Source organism: Buceros rhinoceros, unplaced genomic scaffold (assembly GCF_000710305.1).
Source record: "Buceros rhinoceros silvestris isolate BGI_N320 unplaced genomic scaffold, ASM71030v1 scaffold17718, whole genome shotgun sequence".
In the NCBI taxonomy this organism is placed as follows: domain Eukaryota; kingdom Metazoa; phylum Chordata; class Aves; order Bucerotiformes; family Bucerotidae; genus Buceros; species Buceros rhinoceros.
The window spans coordinates 5,960-26,636 of record NW_010426529.1 but is presented as its reverse complement, the minus strand read 5'-3'; the positions used below and the strand labels follow the sequence as shown (position 1 = coordinate 26,636).

Here is a 20,677-nt window from a genome sequence, read left to right as displayed (position 1 = left end):
GGAGCCAAACGCACTGGAAACTTAAAACCTCCATGCAGGAAGACTGGGTTGGTGGGGAGGTGGAACTTGTCTCTCAGAAGACAGCCTTATGTAAAAAGCAGAATTAACATTTATTGATTTTTTTTTTAACTTATCAACACAGAATATGCTGAAGGAAGAAGGGAGCATTAAGGGTAAGCCATGAACAATTGTTTCCTTCAGGGCTGGGGCAAGCACGCTCCACTGAGTGCTCTTTTTTCAAGTTCTGTACCCGTGATTCGTAGGACCATTATCCTTTCCTGAAACAGAGAGGGCCTTTTCCTCATCACTGAGGTATTGACTGGACAAGGAGTCAAGGCAAGTACTGGATGATGAGGGCACCCATCTGTGAAGGAGGATAGTAAAAAGGGCCGCAGTAGGTCCTTGACATCAGCCCGAATGGTTTCATCCAGGAGCAGTCTCCACCTTGGAAAGAGATGCAGAGGCACCGGCTGGGAACTGAGGTCCTTCAGAGCTGGGATTCTCTGGCAAGTTTGCTCATCCTACATAGCAACTCAAGCCAACTTTTCTAAACTCTTTCATGAGCTACCCTTTCTCTAGGATACTCCTTCAGGTCCTTCATCCAAAGTGGAGCTTCCTTCATTAGACAAATTTGGCTTCCAGTTCACAAATTCGATAGCAACTTGTGAAGCAAAGGACGTTATTCCAGTTACGGTAAATGTTGGGGTCTGTGTTTCCCTTGACGTGGATTGCAGCACATTTTTCTGCAAAGAGTAAATTGGGTTCCCCAGGTTTCCAGAACCTGTAAAAGAAAGTTCCTCTACTGAGCGCTCGTTAGCATGCATGACAGAGGGGATGGAGTCACCTCAAACCGTTGTGGAAGGGGAAGGTTACTGTGACAGAGGTCAGGAGTCATCGTTTTGGCTAGAAAACTAGTCAAGGTTTCTGGCTTATAGGGCAGTTGGAGACAGAAATACCCCGCTGACAGATACCTGCCTCACATGGTGTGTTAGTCCCTTGGACTGTGAGTTACAGGACCTTCCTCAGTCCCCTGGGATACTCACGTGGCTGCCTTCTTATATGGAGTCTGATCCACCCACTGCCATTCCCCACTTTCGTAAGCTAAGCCTATGTAGAATTTTGTTTCATAGGCGTCAGTAGCTGCTTCTTTCGCCAACTTGAAGAGGAACTCCTGGAAAAAGCACAACGTCCGTGAGGTGCAGGACTGAGCAGAGAGAGGCGGCAGGCGTCCCCATGGGGTGGGGCTGGTGTCAGAGGGAAGCCAGTGCTGAAGGGATGCAGAAAGGACATCCCCCCCACCCCTGAAGGACAAGGAGGGGCTCTCCAGGGCCTGGCACTGTGTTTCTGTGACCCTCTCTAAGCACTGCACCTCTCTAATACCTGCTCTGCTGCGCTCTCGATCACCACCAGCCGGGAGCCCATCCCAGTGCAGTTCTGCTCACTCTTCACCCAGGACATCGTATCAGTGGACAGGTAATAGCAGCTTTCTTGGAAGCGTTTCCATCCCTTCGGGCAGCACATCCAGTCATCATCTGTGAGGGAGACAAATCCTGCTTTTGAGCAAGGTGTGCTGTCCTTGATCTCCATGAGCTCAGTATAGGGTCCCAGGTGTTAGGGGAGGGATTTGAACAACACCTTTAACCTGGACAGAGGTAAACGCTCTCTTCCTTGCTCCGCAAGTAAAGCTGTGAATAGTCTGACAGGCTCCTGTCATCACAAGGCCCCTTCCTGAAGTGCCTTTCTCTATCTATTCTGCCACCTCCATGCAACCTCTGGTCAGCGAGAGACACCACTTCTGCCTCACCCTCCCTGAGGAAGCAAGATGTGAAGCGCTTGGCTCGCGCTCCTCTGGGAACACTTCCCTCAGAGAAGCGTTGTTCAAGTGAGTGACTCTCATGCAGACTGACAGACACGTACAAGCTGCTCTGACAGGTTTGATGCCACCACAGGCTGTTCCTTCGACTAGCCAGGTTTTCCGAGAGATCTGCCTTACAGCCAGAAACTCGCATGATGGGTTAAAAGAACACAGATATATTCTCCCAAAGCATGAGGCTGCACAAGAACGGATCTCGGAACTGAGTTTGGGAATTGGCACTGCAGGAACTCTGGCACTTGCCATTGCCATCACTTCACGTGTGACCGCAGCCCGGCTCTCCAGCCGGGCTCTAAACTGCGTGACAACATCCTCCTTCCACTCCTACCTCTGCCCCTCGCACTGACGACGATGCTTGTGCGAACAGGCGGTGAGCCTGCGCAGGGAGTGGAGCTGGGCTGAGCCAGCCCTTGCAACGGGGTGAAGCACTTCCAGCCGGGTTAGTCAGGTGGACTAGCAGCGGAGGGGTTCTGTGGGGCCCAGTGAGAGGGGAAGAATAGGAAGAGTAATGAAAGGTAGGTCTGGAAGAACCCACACTCTACCACTGGCCCGGAACACAGTTTCATAGCCTCCCGAGGAAAATTATTCAGTACAGAATTTTCTCTCCTCAGTTCCCCAGGTTCCATAAAACAATCCAGCTCTGGCTGTCCGTCACGTTCCCAGCTCAAAGGGTGGCTGATTCCAGAGCAAATCTTGGTGAGGCTCTTAGTCTAGCTTATGAGGCTATTGACATCACTCACTTTTTCCGGCAGATACGTAGGGGTGGCAGCGCCACTCTGTAAGGTTCTGGAGCAGAGTCTTGTATTGGCCAGAACTTCCATGGAGGAAAACAACTGGGAAGAGATGAAAGGGAAGGAAAGCGCTAGTGTCAATCTGTCCTATCCTCCACCCTCTGGCTTTGAGCCCACACAGAGACCCTGTTGCATTAACAAGCTCTGAAATCTGGATTGAACAAGGAGATGGGAAACAGCAGGGCGTTCCTCCCACTACTGGTCAGCCCCTCCTTTGAGCAGACATTAATCACATGAGCTCCTGCCACCTCTTTGGCTGTAAAACTCATTTTCCCAGCTGACTAAACCAGTTTGGACATCAGGGTTAGCTTAATGAAGGTGCAATATTAATATGCATTCCCTCTTAATCTCCCCAGGCACTGCAGCTTTAGAGCACCACTTCTACCCTTACCAAGAAGGGGTAGAACTGTTCAGTGTCGAGACCTCCCCCGAGGGAGCTAAGAAGCGGCACAAAAGAGTCACCACATGTGATACTCCAGGACAGTACAAGCGAAGGATTTCCCTTTCGGTTAGTGCAGGCAGTGTGGGTGGGACGCGTCTGGAGCGTTTTGATTGATTCACCCCCACCCTGCTAAAATACGGACAGGTCAGGAGAACCAACACCCGATAGCCAACCTTTGAGAAACTGGCACAGATGCCCTGTGTCACCAAAGAGACTTCTCAGCTCTTCCTGGGAGGGAGAAACTGAGTGCTTTCATCCAGGACTGGCTTTATTCAGGCAGATGGGAAAGTGAGAGGAGCAGTGGAAAGACCCTGCCAGGCACGAGCCCTCACTGTGGAAGGGACCCTACTTCCTGACTGGGAGGGCAGAGTCGGGAGGGGGGCAGCAGAACAGGTTTTTTTGGTGAAGGGCATTTGCCTGCTGGCAGAGAGACTAGGATATTGGTTTTAGATCTCACAAAAGGCTGCTCTCTTCATCCCGGGGGAGTTAAGACACCCTGGAACTCACCAAGGCAGATGGCTACAAAGGCAGTTTTGATGGCGAGGGCAGAAACAAGGAAGACCCAGGGGTTCAGCCAGGAGCAGCTTCTTTCTTCAGCTGGGGCTGAAAAACACAAGGCAGGAGTAGGGATTCCCCAGCTCAGATAACCCTGGCAGGATATCCCTGGTGGCAGGATATCCCTGGTGGCAGGATAACCCTGGTGGCAGGGTAACCCTGGTGGCTCCCTAGCCCAGCAATCTGCTGGTACCTTGTTCCAAGGACCGGAGAGCCCCACAGGTGCTGTACCCTGGGCCTGCTGTGATGAGGTCCTGCTGCCCACCGTTAGCAGTGGGTCACACCCACAGAGTAGGGCAACACAGGGGCTGCCCTCAAGCTGCTCTTCTGTTTCATTTTTTTATCACCAGCCCTGCCTGTACTCTGCTGAAGTGCACTTCTCCTCTCTTTGTCCTGTCACACCTCCTCTCTCCTCTGCACATCTTCCTTGTTACTCTCCACTACCCCGGTCTTTCACCGAACCCTCTTTTCGTACCTCCCTCCTCTTCATCTCTCTTCAGAGTTTCTTTCTCTCAGCTCTCTCTAGTTTGGCTCTATCCCCCAAGCCCTTTCATGCAATAGCTTGTGGTTACTCAAAGGAGTGAGTGTCCACAGGAGGGTATTTGCAGAGGCAGACACGCATCGGATCGTTTCCACAGGGGAAGGGGCTCGCTGAAGCTTTTGGAAAAGCCCTCGCCTGGTTCTCCTTAGAGACAGCAGAGGTGGGAGCAGTGACTTGTGCTCAGCTTGGTGCAGACAGTCTGAGCTGGGTACTGGTAGGAGGACAGCACTCTCCTGTCTCATAGCTTACAGAAGAACCGCTGAAGGGGATGGCAGACCATAGTCTACCTGGACTTGAATTTCCCCTGGCTCTGGGAAAAAGGTCGTTCTCCCAGCCTGAGCACTCCCCGGTGCCATCATCTGTTGCTTTGCTCTTGTCCTAAGCCCCTTCTCCTGAGGTGAGCCCAGCCACTGTGCCACGCCCGTTTTCTATCCCAGCCCTGTATTTTCTCCCACCTCCTCCTTCTCCTATGGGAAGACAAAAAAGAAGGTTTTGTGGTTACCTGCAGCTCCAGGACTGACTCTCCCTCTGCAATTCATTATCTCTTCCACAGTATCACTCTTCCTCAAGAGTCCACATTATCAACATGGCCACGAATGCAGCCTTCCTCCGCACAGAAGACTGCACCAGGACAGCTCCCACACTGGTGAGGAGACTTCGCAGTCTCTAATCCGGTATGAAGAAAAATCTGTACCATGGGTGTTCCCCACGGTGCATGGAGAAGGGGGAATTTTCATAATTTCTCTAACAGAACATTTCACAAGATGTTCATTGCAACACGGAAACTCAGAGAGGCAAATGAAAACAGATGAAGAGCAGCATCGTTCCAAACAACCTCCTTTTGCACAAGCTGAAGCAGTTTCACAGGACACACTACTGGCCTTACCCCTCCGGTGTTCGTTCTCTCCCGGTGCGTATGGGTGTGAAAATGATCACACTGTTGGTATTTGCTAGCAAAGGACTCGACTCGCTCTCAACATTCTGCAGAAGGGAGTCAAAAACCGGCAAGAAAGCGAGTCTGTGATTCAGTCTGGGCAAATCCTCACGTCAAACCTGAGCCCAGTAACCCAGAGCGCAACAAAGGTCTCGCAACACTGTTTTCAACTAATTGCTCAGGAAAGGAGGATGGAGCTTTGCCTGGGGGGATTGCACATGTGTCGTCATTATGGAGCTGGAGGTCAGAAGAAATCACTAGATGGTGCCCGAATCCCTGCACGTTACGGGCTGTGACGTTTTGCTTGGTCACGACTGCAAAAGGCACAGCCATACGTGGTGGTTCTCGCCCTGCTCAAAGCGACTTGATTCCATACCCTGCAGGATGAAGTGTCCCAAAGGATACCTCTGAGGATGAAAAATGCCTGCTGGATCGCACTGCGCTCCGAATGGGCTGAGGTGGGAACACAGCCTTTGCTCTCGCGTGTCCCATCAGCTGGCTGCTCCCTGGGAAGAGGCAGGCGTGGGTGCCCTGAGGAAGGAATGGGATAGTGAACACAACAGCACAAGCCAACGGACAGGTGCTCCAAACATGGGCTTGCTGGTGTTGTCGTAGAAGGCATGAGCTTCTAGAAGGCACTAGCTACTGGAGTCACAGCACAGTGCGAGCTTCTCAAGTGACGTTTCAACAAGTTCCCAACCGTCACGCTGGAGAACAGGATGGGATTGCACCACGGATGTCCCCAAATGAGAATGCATTGTCTTTGTTAGTGCTGTAAAACGCACTTGCTTCTGCGCCTGGGGGGGAGAGCTGACTTCGGCTGGGGGGTCTGGAGGATGCTGAGGGTGCAAAACTGTCGCGAGGAGGAGGGAAAATGTGCTCAGTTCGTGTGGTTTAAACCTAATCAGCGTGGACTCGAGCAGTTTACTGATTTGTTCATGACATGCATTGACTGACAAACCGTGCCCTGTATATTCACGGTCGGTATCGGCAATCCGACAGATGAAGCTCAACAGCAGACACCGAATGTAATAAACACCTACAAATTTCTAAACGTCTTTACATAACTACTTCCTCAAAGCTCTAACCCTTGCGTTCACACACATTCACATGGTCACTTGCACAACCTCCCTTCTCCACCACCACCACCAGAAGGGCAGGCTGCAAGAACACATCCCCTTTTCTGGGGGCAGGGGTTCCCCTGTTCTCACACACTTCCATCCGGACAAGGTGCGTTCAGGTGTTTCCGCTTCCTGCAGCCTGCTCACCCACAGGCCGGTCAGAAAGCACAAGGTCGCACATGCACACCGACGTTACGCTGGGGGTTGGTACCTGTGGCATCCCTTTCTGCCCGGAGTGCAGGCTACCCGCGGCATCCGATGGGCAGGATGCTCTCTTACGGACAGAGGGTGCGAACTCAAACCAGGTGTTGACTGCCGCTTCCTTCCCCCTTCTCTCTCTTATCTCTATTGAAAATATTCTTCCTTCTTCTAATCTTTGTTTTCAGACCAGCTCTTCTCTGTCTCAAAAGCCCTCTGCTAACTCTCTGGTTCCTGTTAAGCTGGCGGTCACGTGGCCACGGCAGGGGAGTTGGAACTAGATGAAGTTTAAGGTCCTTCCAAGCCAAACCATTTTGCGATTCTTGAACAATAAAGGGTTTGGGACAAATGCCCTCTCAGATGGTTTCTCAGTTTGCGCAGCTGCTTGCCTTCACATCCCTGTTTTACCAGTTGTTGCTCTCCAGGCCGTTTGACCAAGATGAAGGCCTGTGCAAGCACCCTCAGTGCATTCACTTTGGTGTGCCTGCGGGGTCTAAAGCAGGGAGACACCCGACAACTTTCTTTTCAGCACCATAAACCAAGCTACTGTTCCCAGGAAGTCAACAGCTGACCTCACGACATTGAACTCCATCCCACTCTGGGACAAAGAGTCTCACACCCACCACCAGAGACTTCAGGAGAGCAGGCGCTAGCTGATTTGAGGACCTGCTTGGAAGATTCCCCTGGGAAGACGCCTGCTTACCTGATTTGCCTCTGTATCCGTCACCACTGTGTGGCAGCCAAATCCTGTGCTGGTTTCTTGCTTTCATTCCAGGACAGCTGTTCAACTAATAAGTAGTAGCAGCATGTTTGAAAGCACCTCCAGCCCATGTGCCACACGTCCGGCCTTGCACTCGGTAGTGATAGCAGGCCACGGAGTGAATGCTGCCCAGAAGATAGACAGTGATTGTGGCCTCTTTTCTGGAGGTTCACCAGAGGCATGAGGACAGTGCGGGATTGTCCTCTGCAGGTTGTTACCCAGGCAACTGACCATACCCTAACCATGTGTCCACATAAGCTACAGGCAAAAGCCAATCTCATGGTGAAGTCCGTGTCTTCGACAGGCTACAGTAATTGAGAGAAGTTTCCCATGCCTTGGAAAGACAAGTGGAGCATCTTCTGGAACTTCTTTCCTACGAGGAGAGGCTGACAGAGTTAGAACTGTTCAGCCTGGAGAAGAGAAGGTTGGTGCTCACCAACGGCCTGAGCGAATCACTTCTACTCAGTACTCATGCTCAGCTTCAGACTTGAAGACGCAGGCTCCAGCGTGCACACCCATCCCCGAAAGCCTCTGTGATCTAGCCAGGTCGCCGCCGGGCTCTCAGGAGGAGGTTTCTTGCATCAGACAGTTGGTGCTGCAGCTTCAGCAGCTGGAATACAATTCATGTGGAAGATTGTGGCAGCCTTTTGGTACTTTTGCCTTCCAGTGGATTACAACACACGTTTCATCGTTCACACTAGTCGGTTCCCCAGGCCTCCAGAACTGGAGACACGTTCCCCTCCAGCATGGCGTTGTCAAGCATTGCAGGGAAAGGTCAGGTCCAGACCCATGGTCCAGGGCGCTCAGAAACGTGGAGATGGACTCTTACAGATGCTGTCTGATTCAGAAACCCCTGGATGAATCACCCCACCCTCCTGCGCAACTAATCCCACTGGCACCAGTCCTGTGTGGAAAGCTGCCCTCCTCCTACAGGCAGGAGAAGAGGGCTGTGTTCGGACCCGGAGGCTGGTGCTGCTCAGGCAGCTCAGCGCAGCCTCACCGCACCCAGCAGAGTGTACTGCTGCTCGGCAAGGGCTGGGCACCTTCCGCCAGCCGTGCCACTGCAGGCCCAGCCTTCCTTCTGTCGCTTTGGCTCTTTTCTGCGGGAGGGCAGCAAGCAAATCTGCTCCTTGCTCTTCCTGCGTGCTCAGAATTATCACAGGGTCAGGGCTAGAGGGGAGTCCTGCGTGGCAAAGTCCAGGAACTGGTGGGAATGCTGCTCAAGACCCCAGTCAAAGAGGTCCCCTCCAGGCAGACCCGCGCCCAGCACCCTGGGATGGGGGTGGGAGGAGCTGTCCCCCTGCAGAGGTATGATACTTTCTCGCTTGCAGATGAGGAGGCATTCACTTGCAGGGCCAGCAGGGAGTACTGTCACACGTCACCCCTCTTGACATGAGAGTGCGTAAGGGCGGGCAGGACCTGGGTCTCTGAGAGCTCATCTGCACGTTTCAGGAGGAAAGCCTCACCCCAGAACTCCTGTGCAGGAAGAGCTCTTAAGGGTGGTGGAGAGCCCTTCTGTGAGGTGACAGGATGCGGTCAGATCACCAAGGAGGACTCTTGCTCCCTACCTAGTTTTGCAAGGTCTGTTGAAAAGGGGGCAAAGCACAGGCTATTTCGTTCCACTAATGCAAAAACGAAAGCCCCGCGAGGAAGAAAATTCAATAAGCAGTCAAAGAGCAGGAATAGTCCTGAAAACCTAAGAAGGGACAAGCCAAGGGGCCGAGAAACAAGCTGGGAGGAAGAGTGATCTGGAAACCAGAGAAACAAACTAGAATCAGAGAAGATAAAAATCCCTGGAAGGCAGACACCGACATCTTGGGAGATGCATTTTAGCCACAAAGAGGCTGTGAAGGGCACCACGGTTGTGTTTCCACCGCGGGACATGGGAGGACGTTAACTCAAGTGGCGAGAGAGAGTGACTCTGTTCTACAGGAGATACACCTCTGCACTGCCCAGCTGGAGAGGACAGGAACACCAGGAAGGGAAAGGGAGGCTCTTTCCAGCGCTGCACTTCTCCAGTTCCTTGGTACCACCACAAGTCTCTGCTGACCACCACTGCTTTGTGTCAGCTCGTGCTATTGGCGGTATCCCGTGCAATTAAGTCAAACCCCTTGACTTCAAGTGTCAATACTACACCAGTGGGGGTGGGTAGTTTCCAGAAGAGGACTCCAGACTCTTCCCACCTGTCAGATTACGTGGTTGAACAACCGCAGGCAGTCATGAACCCTAGGAACCCCACGACTGCAAATGGAGCAGGGGCCCCGGGTGTCCAATCCAGCTCCCAGGCAGACCAACAGGTCTGAGAGGCACCTCCTAGGAAGACCAGAAGTCTTGACCAGCTTCTAGAGAGACCTTTTTCTCTTTTCTCTGTCGTGAGACTGAGTTTGGGGAAGACCAGGGAATGCAGGAGCCACCTGTGGTAGATGGACTGAATAAGTCTTCCTGCTGCAGAGTCCGTATCTGGTATGTGCAAATGTGTATTTTTTCTGCTAGGAGGCTTTCCTCCTGCTAACAGCCTGGGAGGGGAACAGGATCAGGCTGACTGTGCTGTTGGTGTGTCAGTCCTTCTGGCTGTGTTGACCCGTGTGGTTGTTTATGGGTGTACACCCTTTTTCTTCCCTCTCTAGCTAAATCTGTACGTACTGTACATACACCTCAGACTCCTCAGGGTCCGGAGCCGGGAACATGGAGCTGCAGCAGCCTTGCCTCTGCTGGCCTACAGGATTCAGCAGCCCCTGCCACCACCCACTGCCGTTCACAGAACTACTCCCACGGATGGGCTTAGGAAGCCAAATCTCCTGGTCACCTTTTGTCCAGCACAAATTCTCCCCTCTCTGGGGGGCACAGCGAGAGGACTCGCTCTCACAGGTAGGGCAGAGTCGCACAGCCAGGAGATGCACACCGGTGCCCTGTGGGGAGCTGGCACTGCTTGGTCAGGAAAGCTGAGGCAGATGATGTTTTCCGACAGAAAGAGAAGTGAGTGTGAGTGTGAGTGTGAGCACAGGGGCCAGGGAGTGGGAATGGGTGTGGAAAAGGTGGGATCCGTGGTGACATACACTCTGCAGCAGGACATGAAGGCAATTCAATAGGCAATGCCCTTCTGGAAGGGACCTCTTGTGCAGCAGCAGCGCTGTCCCTTCCTGCCTCTTCTGCAGCCTGGTCTGGCCTGGCCAGGCATGCTTCTACAGGGACAGCTGAGGCGTCGGCCTCCCAGGAAGCGATCAGCTCTGAGCTGGGAAGTGGACTTCTTCCTCAAGGTGGCACTGAAGGCCTCAGTCATTGTGCCACTGGGGACTGCTCCTCCTACTCGGTCAAGCCTGGCCTGACTCCTGGCACAAGCTCCTTTTACTCTCTGGGTCAACCAAAACTCACAATATCCATAAAACTGGTTTCCTGTTCCCAGTGACCTCCAGAGCTTTGGCTCTGGGCAATGGAACTGAGTAGCCGGGTGGCCACGGGGGTTTGCTCTCACTGGCTGGATGCAACTTCTACTGCAGTAGTTGCATAAGGCTGTACTGGGGCACAGCAACAGCTCTGGATTCTGCTCCTGCCCAAACAAAAACCCTACACACACTGTGGGAAGAGATAAGGTCCCCAGAGTGCATGTAGGGATGTAGCTTGGGAAGGTGGTGTGGATTGGTCCTCCCATGGGATTGAGTCCAGAGGAGGGCCATGAAGATGATCCAAGGTATGGAGCACCTCTCCTATGAGGACAGGCTGAGGTAGTTGAGGTTGTTCAGCCTGGAGAAGAGAAGGCTCCAGGGAGATGTTATTGTGGCCTTCCAGTAGCTAAAGGGGGCCTCCAGGAAAGCTGGAGAGGGACTTTTCACGAGGACACGTAGTGATAGGATAAGGGGTAATGGTTTTAAGCTGAAAGAGGGTAGATTTAGAGTAGATGTAAGGAAGACTTTCACTGTGAGTATGGTGAGGCATTGGAACAGGTTGCCCAGAGATGTTGTGGATGTCCCCGCCCTGGAAGTGTTCAAGGCCAGGCTGGATGGGGCAATGAGCAAGCTGGCCTACCGGAAGGTGTCCTATGGGAACTAGATGATCTTTAAGGTCTCTTCCAACCCAACCCATTCCATAATTATACAAAACCCCTGCAGCTTAGAGAGGAAAAGAGAGACACACAACGCAGAGTCTTTTTCGTTGCTCTAATATTGTATTTTCTCTTGAATAAGAATTCGGTACTTGTTCAGCAAAACCAGTGCAACTAGAAGACCTTCTCTGTGCGCCTCCTCTGCTCAAGAAGACTAAGGAAATGGCAGCCCTGAACATCTGTCTTCCATCCCTGTGTCTTCTTCCTGGAGCACTCAACTCTTCAGCCAGTGGCCATTGGACCCACTCAGAGAGAAGAGGACACGAGAGACTGCTTAGATGATTCCGAGCCTTCGAGGATGCCCTGAGCCATTGTCTGTACTGGGGATGCTGGAGACAGGGCAATATCCCTTCCACTTGCATTGTCCCACCCAATCCAGTGAAGACGCAGGCTCCAGGGCCCCCCACCCCCCCAACACAGCCCTCACCGCTCCCAGCTCACTGCTCATCTCAGTTTTACTCAGGATCTCCATCGCACAGTTACTGCTGCAGCTTCACAAATTCGATTATGTCTCTCGCATCTGATATCATTCCAGTTGTTGGGTGGCGCTGTTTGCCTGTGGATTACAACGCACGGCTCTGCGGTCGAATTAGTTGGTTCTCCCGTCCTCCAGAACCTGAGACAGAGAGAGACATTCGTCCCTAGCGTACTGTAAAGCACTGCTGGGAAAGACCACAGAGGGATGCACGGCTCGGTGGGCAGAGATAAAAATTCCAGATGCTGATTGACGACCAGCAGCAGGACCCTTCCTCCCACGCTGACACCCCGCTGTCCTACGTGCCTTCTTCCTGCAGCCAAGACAACAGTCCTGGTGGGGGGAGCTGCTCACCGCTGCTCGCCCCAAGCACTCCGCACCCAGCAGAGGCATATGTCTGCCTCCAGGGCAAGTCTGTCTTCCACAGCAAGGACAGCCCCGGTGACCTCTCCCTGTGCCCCACCTCTTCCACAGTGTCACAGCAGTGGCTGTGCCCGTGGGTGTACATGCACATAGGCATGGTGGCGGCACTGTGGAGGTCAGGCAAGGCTGGTCATCTCTGATGAGTTCTTCCCGATGGCGAGATGCAGCTGCTTCTCTACCTGCAGCAGTGACGGCCACATCACCGGTAGTTAATTAACGACCAATAATCAGCATGGATAGAGTCATGTGAAGGTGGTGTCCTACACCACCCTCCCCTGTTCCATCATTGACCTCTCACAAGAATTTGTCTTACGTCCCTCTCAGGCACCAACAGGCACCCTCACATCTCCCCTATTTTCTTGCACTACCAGGAGCCAACCAAACGCTCCATTCGGGGATACTCACGCTGCTGTCACATTCAGTGGAGCCTGGTCCACCCAGTGCCACTGGCCCACCTCCTGTGCCCTCAGACCGATGTAGTAATTCTGTCCGCCTAAAGATTTCATCGCTTCAGAGAGGAAATTCTGGAAATCAGGGAGAGTGCAATGCCCGTGAAGTGCAGGACTGAGCAGAGGGAGGGATGCAGAAAGGACATAGCCCTCTCCTGCAGGAGAAGGGGGGGGTCTGAGTCCCTCCAGGACCTGGCACTGTGTCTGCTGTGACCCATCTGAGCACTGCACATACCTGCTCTGCTTCACTGTTGATCACCACCACGTGGGAACCCATCCCAGTGCAGTTCTGCTCACTCTCAACCCAGGACAGCAGATCCTCGGAGAAATAATAGCAGCTTTCTCGAAAGCGTTTCCAGCCATTTGGGCAGCACGTCCAGCCTTGCTCTGTGCGGGGAGAGACCACAGAGATCAATGCTAGTAACAAGAGAGACAGCGACTGCAAGGATCCCTGTTCCCTGGGACGATGCTCATGTTCTCCTTAGGTCACACTTCCTGACAGAAAGTGCTTGACAGAGCAAGGATAGTACAGGTATTTCTTCCCATTGCTTTGGGGTGTGACCAGTGAGCTTTGTGTACACAAATCTGTGGGAATCCTTGCAACATGAGCTCAGGTCTGGACAAATATATTTTGCTGATCTGCTCTGACTTCTTGTGCAGGCTCCTTTAAGCCTTCAGCCCCAGGGAAGAGGGCTGCTGCTTTCCTTGACTAGAGCTGCACTCTCATTATTGCTCCATTGCTAACCTTCCCTGTGCCACTGGATGCTGTCCCTCAGGTCTGGTCAGTGTTCTCAGCCACCCTGACCTCCAGGACACCATTAACGCGGCACTCTCCTCCTCCTAAGCTGTTAGCAGGAAATCCTTCTTCTCCCAACCTCTCTCCCCTGGAGTCAGCCTCTCAGGAGTCTGCTCCTGCTGCTGCTTGCTTGTCAGAGCAGACCCCACCATTCAGTGTTCCCATCCCAAAGACCTCCTGCACCCTTGTCAGCACTACTGACCTTTCCCTTGTGGCACCATCGAGTTGCACAACCACTCCGTGAAATTCTGCTGCAGAGCTGGGGGCTGGTCAGCGCTATGGGAGAAGAGAACCGCTGGAAAGGGAGAGGAAAAGCAGCAGGATTACCTCTTCCTTCTGGCTCCTCACATACCATCTCCGGGCTTCGCTCTTCTTTCCCCATTTCCCCACCAAGCACTGTGCCAGCATCACCCCTCCTCAGGCTGTCTTTCTGTTTCACAAGCGGTAACTGCCATCCTCTCAGTGAAGGGAACAGGCATTTCTGCTCCCGGCATCCCACAGCTGCCTGCAAGGACAACTCTGCCCATTGGCTGACAAGATCTAGCCAGCACGACCCGGACAACAAAGCTAGAGGGGCCTGTGACCCACTCCAGCAGTGCCTGGTGGCCATAGCCAGTGGTGTGTCTGTCAACAGAGCCTGTCCCAGCACCAAGCAGCTGACATCAGGCCCCCTCAGGTGCTGTGGAGCTGAAGGCGTGGGGTTGGTGGATCAGTGGTCCACGGATCTGAGAAAACTGGCCCAAGCAAGTGGTATGGCTTCCTTCCAGCCAGAAGGGGACCCTCTTCTACATCGGCAAGCAGAAGAACCACTGGAAGGACATCACTCTGAGGGCCTGCCAGACAGGGTGAGATTGATCCCACCCAGCCACAGGCATTTACCCTGTAGCTACCTACAGCGAAGCTAACTGTCTAAATCTCTCCAGAATTGGTGAATAAAAAGCAGCACTTCAGTGGCACAGTTCATCTCTTCCTAAGCTCGACATCAGCTGTAGGTGGGAGGAGCAGTGCATCAGAAGGGCTGAGTTCATCAGCCACAGAGACAGTCCAGGTGAGAGTAACCACATGCAGCTGGACCTGCTGAAACCAGGGTGGAAGAGAAACTCCTAGGACTTACTAGCCAGTTTACGGGGAATAACCCAAAAGACTTACCGCTAACTAAACACCGAGGGATATTGAGTGGAAGCTGATCAGGGTGTGATGGGTAGAACAGATGTCTATGTGTATCAACACCTTCATTTAGAAATATCATTAGTAGTGAGGAGGAGAGAGTAATCATAGTGGCCTCTCTGCCCGATCAGTGAGTTCCTATAGGGGATGAAGGCTGAGAGGAGATGCGCGAGGGCGAGGCGTGACTGACCACGCCTGTGGTGACCTTATCTCAACACAAAGGGCAGTGGATGATGGCCTTTGTTCTAGTTCAGTGAGAGACACAACCGGTTGTACCTGCTGGGACCAGCTGTGTAACTGCCCACCCCTCTAAAGGCAGCGCCTCCCTAAGTCAGCCAGGCCAGCACGGGGCCAGTGTCTACGTGGTTTAGCCAAAAATGACATGAAAAACTGAACGAGAATCAACACCTCTGAGAAAACACTGGGCCTGAGCTGGCTTTACCCCATGATCTCTGTTAGTCACTGGGGACACCCAAGGTTGTCAGGATACGTTGCTGCCCTTCCTTCGGCTGCCGTTAGTTCCTGAGGCGCAGAAGTTTGTATTGCTTTGTTTCCAAACGTAGAACTTCTCACAGTGCCCTGTGAAACGGTTGGGGAGGTCTTGATGCTGAGCATGTTACGGAGACTGGTATGAGAATCACACGTGTGCTGTGAGACAACAATGCGCTGCAATTGCTGTCCTTTGCTAAGCGCCGTTTGTCCTCGTGTTTTCACGTAAAGTCATCGCTGTATCACTCTGCTAAAGCAAAATCCTACGTAACATCGGTTAACCCGGGTAAGTAAAGTTGCCGTTAAAGACTGAACCTTCCACGTGTGGAATATCTAAACAAACCCAGCCAAACAGTACCACACTGAGAGCCTACCCTGCGCCTACCCACCCGTTTAACAGAGCACTGGGAAAAGTAACACGTTTGGGCACGAAGCAACAGAAACTTCCGCGACCCGGTAACTAATGTCAGCGAAAGGAAGGGCTCCAATTTATCCTGGCAACCTGCCTCTTCCAGGATCCATTCATCACCTTTATTGACAATTTGTGCCAACATGCCGTGAATAATCTTTAGCAGAAAATGATAACGAAACAGGGACGACCATCTCCACAAACAGCGTGTGCAAGAGTAACTTTTAATGAATTATTCTAGTGTTCTGCAATTAATGCTAAAAAGGTGTGAGCGTTTTAATGGGGATGCCAGGACTGTAAAAAGCCATTTTTTCCAGTAGGATATCAAGGGTGTCCAGGCACCTTAGAGAGCTCTGGATCCCTCTGCCTTTACTTGTTCTCTCTTCTCCAGTTTTTTCCCCCTCCCTCTGCTGAATTTAATTAAGATCTTTTTGTGTGGTATGAAGGTAGAGAATTGTTCCACAGTTCCAAAGAGGCCCTGCAAGATGGGCATGTGCAACCTGGGAACACTGAAAAGGCCTCAGGGTAAACGGTGGAAGAATTGGAGAATATATGAAAACATATACCACGTCAGGGCCGAAAAACCGGAGACCCTGCAGTGAGCCCAAAGAACCCTGAGATTCTGAAGGTGGCCATGCTTCAAGCAGCGCATTAAACTAAGGACCTCCAGAAGCCCCTTCCCACCTAACTCTTTCTGTCATTCTGAGAAAGAGGATGGTCGTAACAGATCAATCTGGCATAATACTGTGCTTGCTAGTCCTAGCTTCTGCATACCAGTTGGCCAAAATATCTGGTTTGGCTGGCCTGCAAGAGAGAAGTTTGTGTCACAATGTTCAAGTAGTCAGGATAGATTTTGCGCCTAAACATACCTTTCAAATATTCAACATTCAGGTTGTCTGAACCCCAGCGTTGGTGCCTGCATCCTTTCTCATCACGTAACTGTTCCTGAGTAAAATCTTCCTCCGAGCTGGAAGATACTGCTCTCTGGGCTCTGCTTTCTCTGCTTTTCTCCCAGCATCTCCCCTAGACCTCTCTGCTATAACCGGTCTGAACATACTCACCAAGGAGAACTACAAGGGCAATGCACACCAAGAAGAGCAGCAGTGAGATCAGCCACGGGAGCCATGGGAGGTATTTCTTGGGATGGTGCTCATGCTTCTTTGTCTCAGGAGGAGGTCCTTAAAGAGAGGAACATAACAAACACACCACCACAGTCAGCCGTAGTTCAGCCAGCCCACGTACCGAGGACGTAAAACTCAAGGGAATGCTGCTCCAAAAAGATGCAATTTCAGTTCTGATGTGGAAGTTACACAGTTTTGGCAGTGGGGGTGAAGCCTTCTCATGGCCTCAAAATGTGGAGCGAAACCATGTCTTTCTAGATTGATCCCAAAGCTGCCAGACACAGCACTGCTCTATGCATGATACTTGAGACATTCCTGTGAAGATTTCATGCCAACTTCTCCCCAGAAAACTTTTTACGTCTGCTTCAGTTCCTCCTTAGCTTTTTGGACTTTTTGCGTAGAACAAAGCTGGTGTAAGCCGAATGAGGCCAGGAGACAAAATACGTGCAAAGTTATGATGGCACAAAATCGTTGGATGATTAAAAAAGAATAATTTCCTTCCACCTCTGCTTTCCAAGCCAGAGTTCAGAGATTTGGTGTAGATGACTAGGTGGCTAAGACAGGTGCCGGGGAGGAACAGAGGGCTGCACCCCGCAGCCCGAGTGAAGTACCCCACTCAGACTTGCCAGGGGCTCACTTTTGTCTAGGGGGACACTGCCAGTACTGAGAAGGTTTGGGCGCAGTCAGGAGAATGGGTCACGGGGACGGAGAAGCAAATGCTCGTTGGGAGACTGTTCTAGGTTGTGGCAGGTAGACAAGCCAGAGCAAACAGGAGGGTAAAGAAACAGCAGCACTCACTGCGAGACAGCAGAAACAAAGTTTCAGGAGAGACTGGTATTAATTATAAGCTTTAGAGACAGAGCTCATTCGCTGTTCAGCACGAAACTCCCGAGCCTGCCAGCAGCCACGTGTGTCTGCCAGTCGTACCGGGTAAGCAAGACTTCCAGAACCCTGCTCTACCTCTGACTGCTTCCCAAAGGCTGAGGGGAAGCTGTTACAGCAGGGCAAGAAGCACCACCTTTCGTTATCAGAAGAGGAAGCATTCACAGACAGACAAGACCCAGATTTCCCTGACCAAAACATCCTTATCTAGCCAGAGCTTTTGCCTGTAGTGAAAACAAGAACCCCGATCATGATGTGGGACAGCCACCTATTTCAGACAATAAATCTGATCAGTCCAAACGATTCTGTGCTGTCAGAATGACTGTCAGCCCGTGCCCAGTGCATTCCACACGCACACCCGGGTGGCACAGAGAGCACTGTCGGTATGCACGCACCTCGCCAACACCACTGAGGTGCAGCAGCTCTTGCGTATGCTCAGTGGGTCAGCCTCCCTGTGAAACACTTCCTACAGTTACTCTGCATGCTTGCAGCATATCCAGCACGGTCACGACACAGCAGGCCTGCTGAGCAGATGCTGGTTATTCCGTTTGTAAATCCAACATCTCCCAGGCACATGCAACAAGCGCCGTGCGGCACAGAAGCCTGTTTCTGCCTGGGAAATCCTGGTTGGAAATGCAGGAACCGTAACTGCACTACGGTGTGAAACCCACCCTGGTAGTCTCTGCCATCTCCTGCCACAGATTATGGTTTTTTATTAGCTGCTGCCTTCTCCTCTCTACAGGCCAACGACTGCCAATTTTGGTATCCCTAGAGCCCAACTGGAAAAGGCTACAAAATGGGACAATGCGGGTGTAACGTGGCCGTTACCACCATGGAGTCTGAATGGCAGAGCAACCACTCAGAAGGTCAACAGAGCAAGACTCCCTCAATCTTTCAGTAATTTTCAATCATAACTCTTGTCCTATGAGCATAACACGAGGCTGTGAGAGATACTAGTGCTCTGTGCAATGGTACTACTGGACACTTCTCTGAATTCACAGTGTGAGCTACAATCAGTGTGTGATCTCTAGGGCAAGAGCACCCACAGACAGACCCCGAGCACACACCCAAACTTACCGCATGAGCCTGGTAGCAGCAGCTCAGGCAAACATGGCTGGATCGGGAGTCTGTGAAATAGGTCGTTTGGAACACAACGGGGAACCGCCACCACCCCCACCGCACCGCGATGGAAATGCTAGCTGTAACCAGAAGCAGCTAATCCCGAGGCACTGCAAACAGCGCTCTTCCCAGTCAGTCAGGAGTACGTACACTCCTTATGTCCGTGACTCACGCCTCAGAGCAGGCCAAGAACAACCTAGAGCTGATGCCTGCTTTGTCTGTGATAGTAAAACTGAGGTGAAGCGGTGAATAGGTAAGCTAATATCCTTAGCAGCAATAAGAATTTATTTATCCATTCATTCACTTACACACACATTCTTCCACCCCTCTGGAACCTGCTGTTGTACAGGGTCCTGTATCTAAGGGTTGAAGCAATGAGCCAGACGTGGAACATCTCTATGCGTTCTTTCTTGTGGCTTAGTGACTACAGAACACACGCTGATTAGAAAACGCCTTAAATTTGCACAAAGCCTAGTAAAGGCGCCGTTTTACAACCATGATTTTTAATCGCAATAAAAATTAGTTCGTTGGCTGTGTTAATTATTTTTCAGGAGTGGTAGACATCAGTCACAGAATTTTGCATCTTTTGCTGTGTATTTTAGGGTGTTTTGTTCAAGCCCAGTCTTCCTTTTAACTCCCTCCTCTCCAAGAACCGTTTCTCAATCAAACAATGACACGGGGCTATAAGTTTCTGCAGCCAGTGCCACCTCTCACAAAGCTGTAGAGGGCATCTGACTGCTCTGCTCTAAGGAGGCATGTTGGTTTCCTACTCCTACTCTCTCCGTAAAGCAGGAATCCGTAGCCTCACTCTCTCAGAGGCAGGAGGAGTAGCAGCCAGGGCTTGAGCTTAATTGCTGCTAATTGGTGCCCTGGGAGCCCCTCCACCTTTGTGGCAGATCAGATTGTTTGTAATAAACCATAGTCTCTATTGTTGGTACTCATTTGTCCAAAAATTACTCCCTCATCCAAGACTACGTGACAGGTAAGGAGCCAGCTACTCCCTGCGTCGTACCAGGGCGAAGCACTGTTCCTGTACAGCGCCCATCCTGCACCCGCTACCATGCGCCACTATTGATGCTGCAACCAGGGGACTAAGGGAGCCCAGATACATTCCTTACTGAATGCTCACTTGAAATGTGTGCTCCCAGTAGTCATCCTTGTTTATGCTGCAACTCCAACCACCCAAAGACTTCCACCTTTCCTCTTGCAGACCCTTCCTTAACCCTCTTACTTCAAAACTCCTCCAGTTCCGTGCTCACGTAGTGGTAGACAACTCCTTTTTCTCACCAATTTGTCAAGATCAGGTAGGAGCCAGAGTCACAGAAGAACAAAATCTCTATTCCCTGTTCTTCAGCCCCCCTCTCTCCAGGTCTCCTTCCCCTGAATAACCCATCCATTCCTTACCTTTGATCACTGCAGCTGACGAATCATTCTTGAACTTCACCTCAGCGTAGGTGATTTCTGATGCCATTTAATCACAGTGAGATCACTGGCTCTGTCCTTAGTTTTGCAGCGTAAAAGGTGGGCCTTTTAGGTCCCTGGTCCAAAAGTGAGACACCAATAAGTTAATGAGCCTTTCCCATCTGCTTATTCACCCTCTGCCTGTCAAAGAAAGCTGTGCTGAACACTGGAAGCACTGGCAATAACCCGAGAATTCCTGGGAGCTCGGAAATGCTCTGAACAGATCTTCAGTTTCTTAGCCCAGGAAATCAGCCCTGGCACTCTGGAAACATTTGAGAGAGAAAAGAAAAAAGAGAACTTAACAACTGAAAAGGAAGTTGCAGTCTTTCCCCATATCATATCCTCGTCTGATAGGTTTCTTTTTTAAGACCTCTTGGTTCTTTCTTCACCATTCTGACTTCCTCCATCCCGCATCTTCATGCCTTTCCTTGTGCGTTAGTAATTCTACCATTGCCCTTCGGTTTGCATGGGTCTGCGCCCAGTTTAACCTGCAGCACAGCCCAATACAAAATGCATTCTACCCTCACCTGCTTCTTGTGGTCAAGCTACACTTGCAACACCATATGTCTCAT

At 51.6% G+C, this 20,677-nt stretch overlaps 2 protein-coding genes across 2 annotated transcripts; both read right to left on the bottom strand.

Annotated features, from left to right (window-relative positions):
* Positions 1 to 1,039: 1,039 nt before the first annotated feature.
* On the bottom strand, positions 1,040 to 4,741 carry LOC104498204 (C-type lectin domain family 6 member A-like). The gene is made up of 5 exons (XM_010141557.1): positions 4,705 to 4,741; positions 3,614 to 3,709; positions 2,614 to 2,706; positions 1,381 to 1,532; positions 1,040 to 1,171 (listed from the first exon to the last, which is right to left on the bottom strand). The coding sequence occupies exons 1-5, from the start codon at positions 4,739 to 4,741 to the stop codon at positions 1,040 to 1,042; spliced, it is 510 nt and encodes a 169-aa protein (XP_010139859.1).
* Positions 4,742 to 11,773: 7,032 nt separating this feature from the next.
* Positions 11,774 to 20,115, bottom strand: LOC104498203 (C-type lectin domain family 4 member E-like). Its single transcript, XM_010141556.1, has 6 exons — positions 20,049 to 20,115; positions 16,584 to 16,700; positions 13,660 to 13,752; positions 12,897 to 13,048; positions 12,618 to 12,736; positions 11,774 to 11,930 (listed from the first exon to the last, which is right to left on the bottom strand). The coding sequence occupies exons 1-6, from the start codon at positions 20,113 to 20,115 to the stop codon at positions 11,774 to 11,776; spliced, it is 705 nt and encodes a 234-aa protein (XP_010139858.1).
* Positions 20,116 to 20,677: the final 562 nt, after the last annotated feature.

Coding starts and splice junctions, on each gene's coding strand:
- LOC104498204 (XM_010141557.1), bottom strand. CDS start 4,741: ATGAATTGCAGAGGGAGAGTCAGTCCTGGAGCTGCAG. Junction 1,533..2,613: donor CTACGTATCTGCCGGAAAAA/GTGAGTGATGTC, acceptor TCTCCCTCACAG/ATGATGACTGGATGTGCTGC. Junction 1,172..1,380: donor TCGAGAGCGCAGCAGAGCAG/GTATTAGAGAGG, acceptor TGCTTTTTCCAG/GAGTTCCTCTTCAAGTTGGC.
- LOC104498203 (XM_010141556.1), bottom strand. CDS start 20,115: ATGGCATCAGAAATCACCTACGCTGAGGTGAAGTTCAAGAATGATTCG. Junction 13,753..16,583: donor TGCCCTTGTAGTTCTCCTTG/GTGAGTATGTTC, acceptor CTCCCTTTCCAG/CGGTTCTCTTCTCCCATAGC. Junction 11,931..12,617: donor CCACTGAATGTGACAGCAGC/GTGAGTATCCCC, acceptor TCTCTGTCTCAG/GTTCTGGAGGACGGGAGAAC.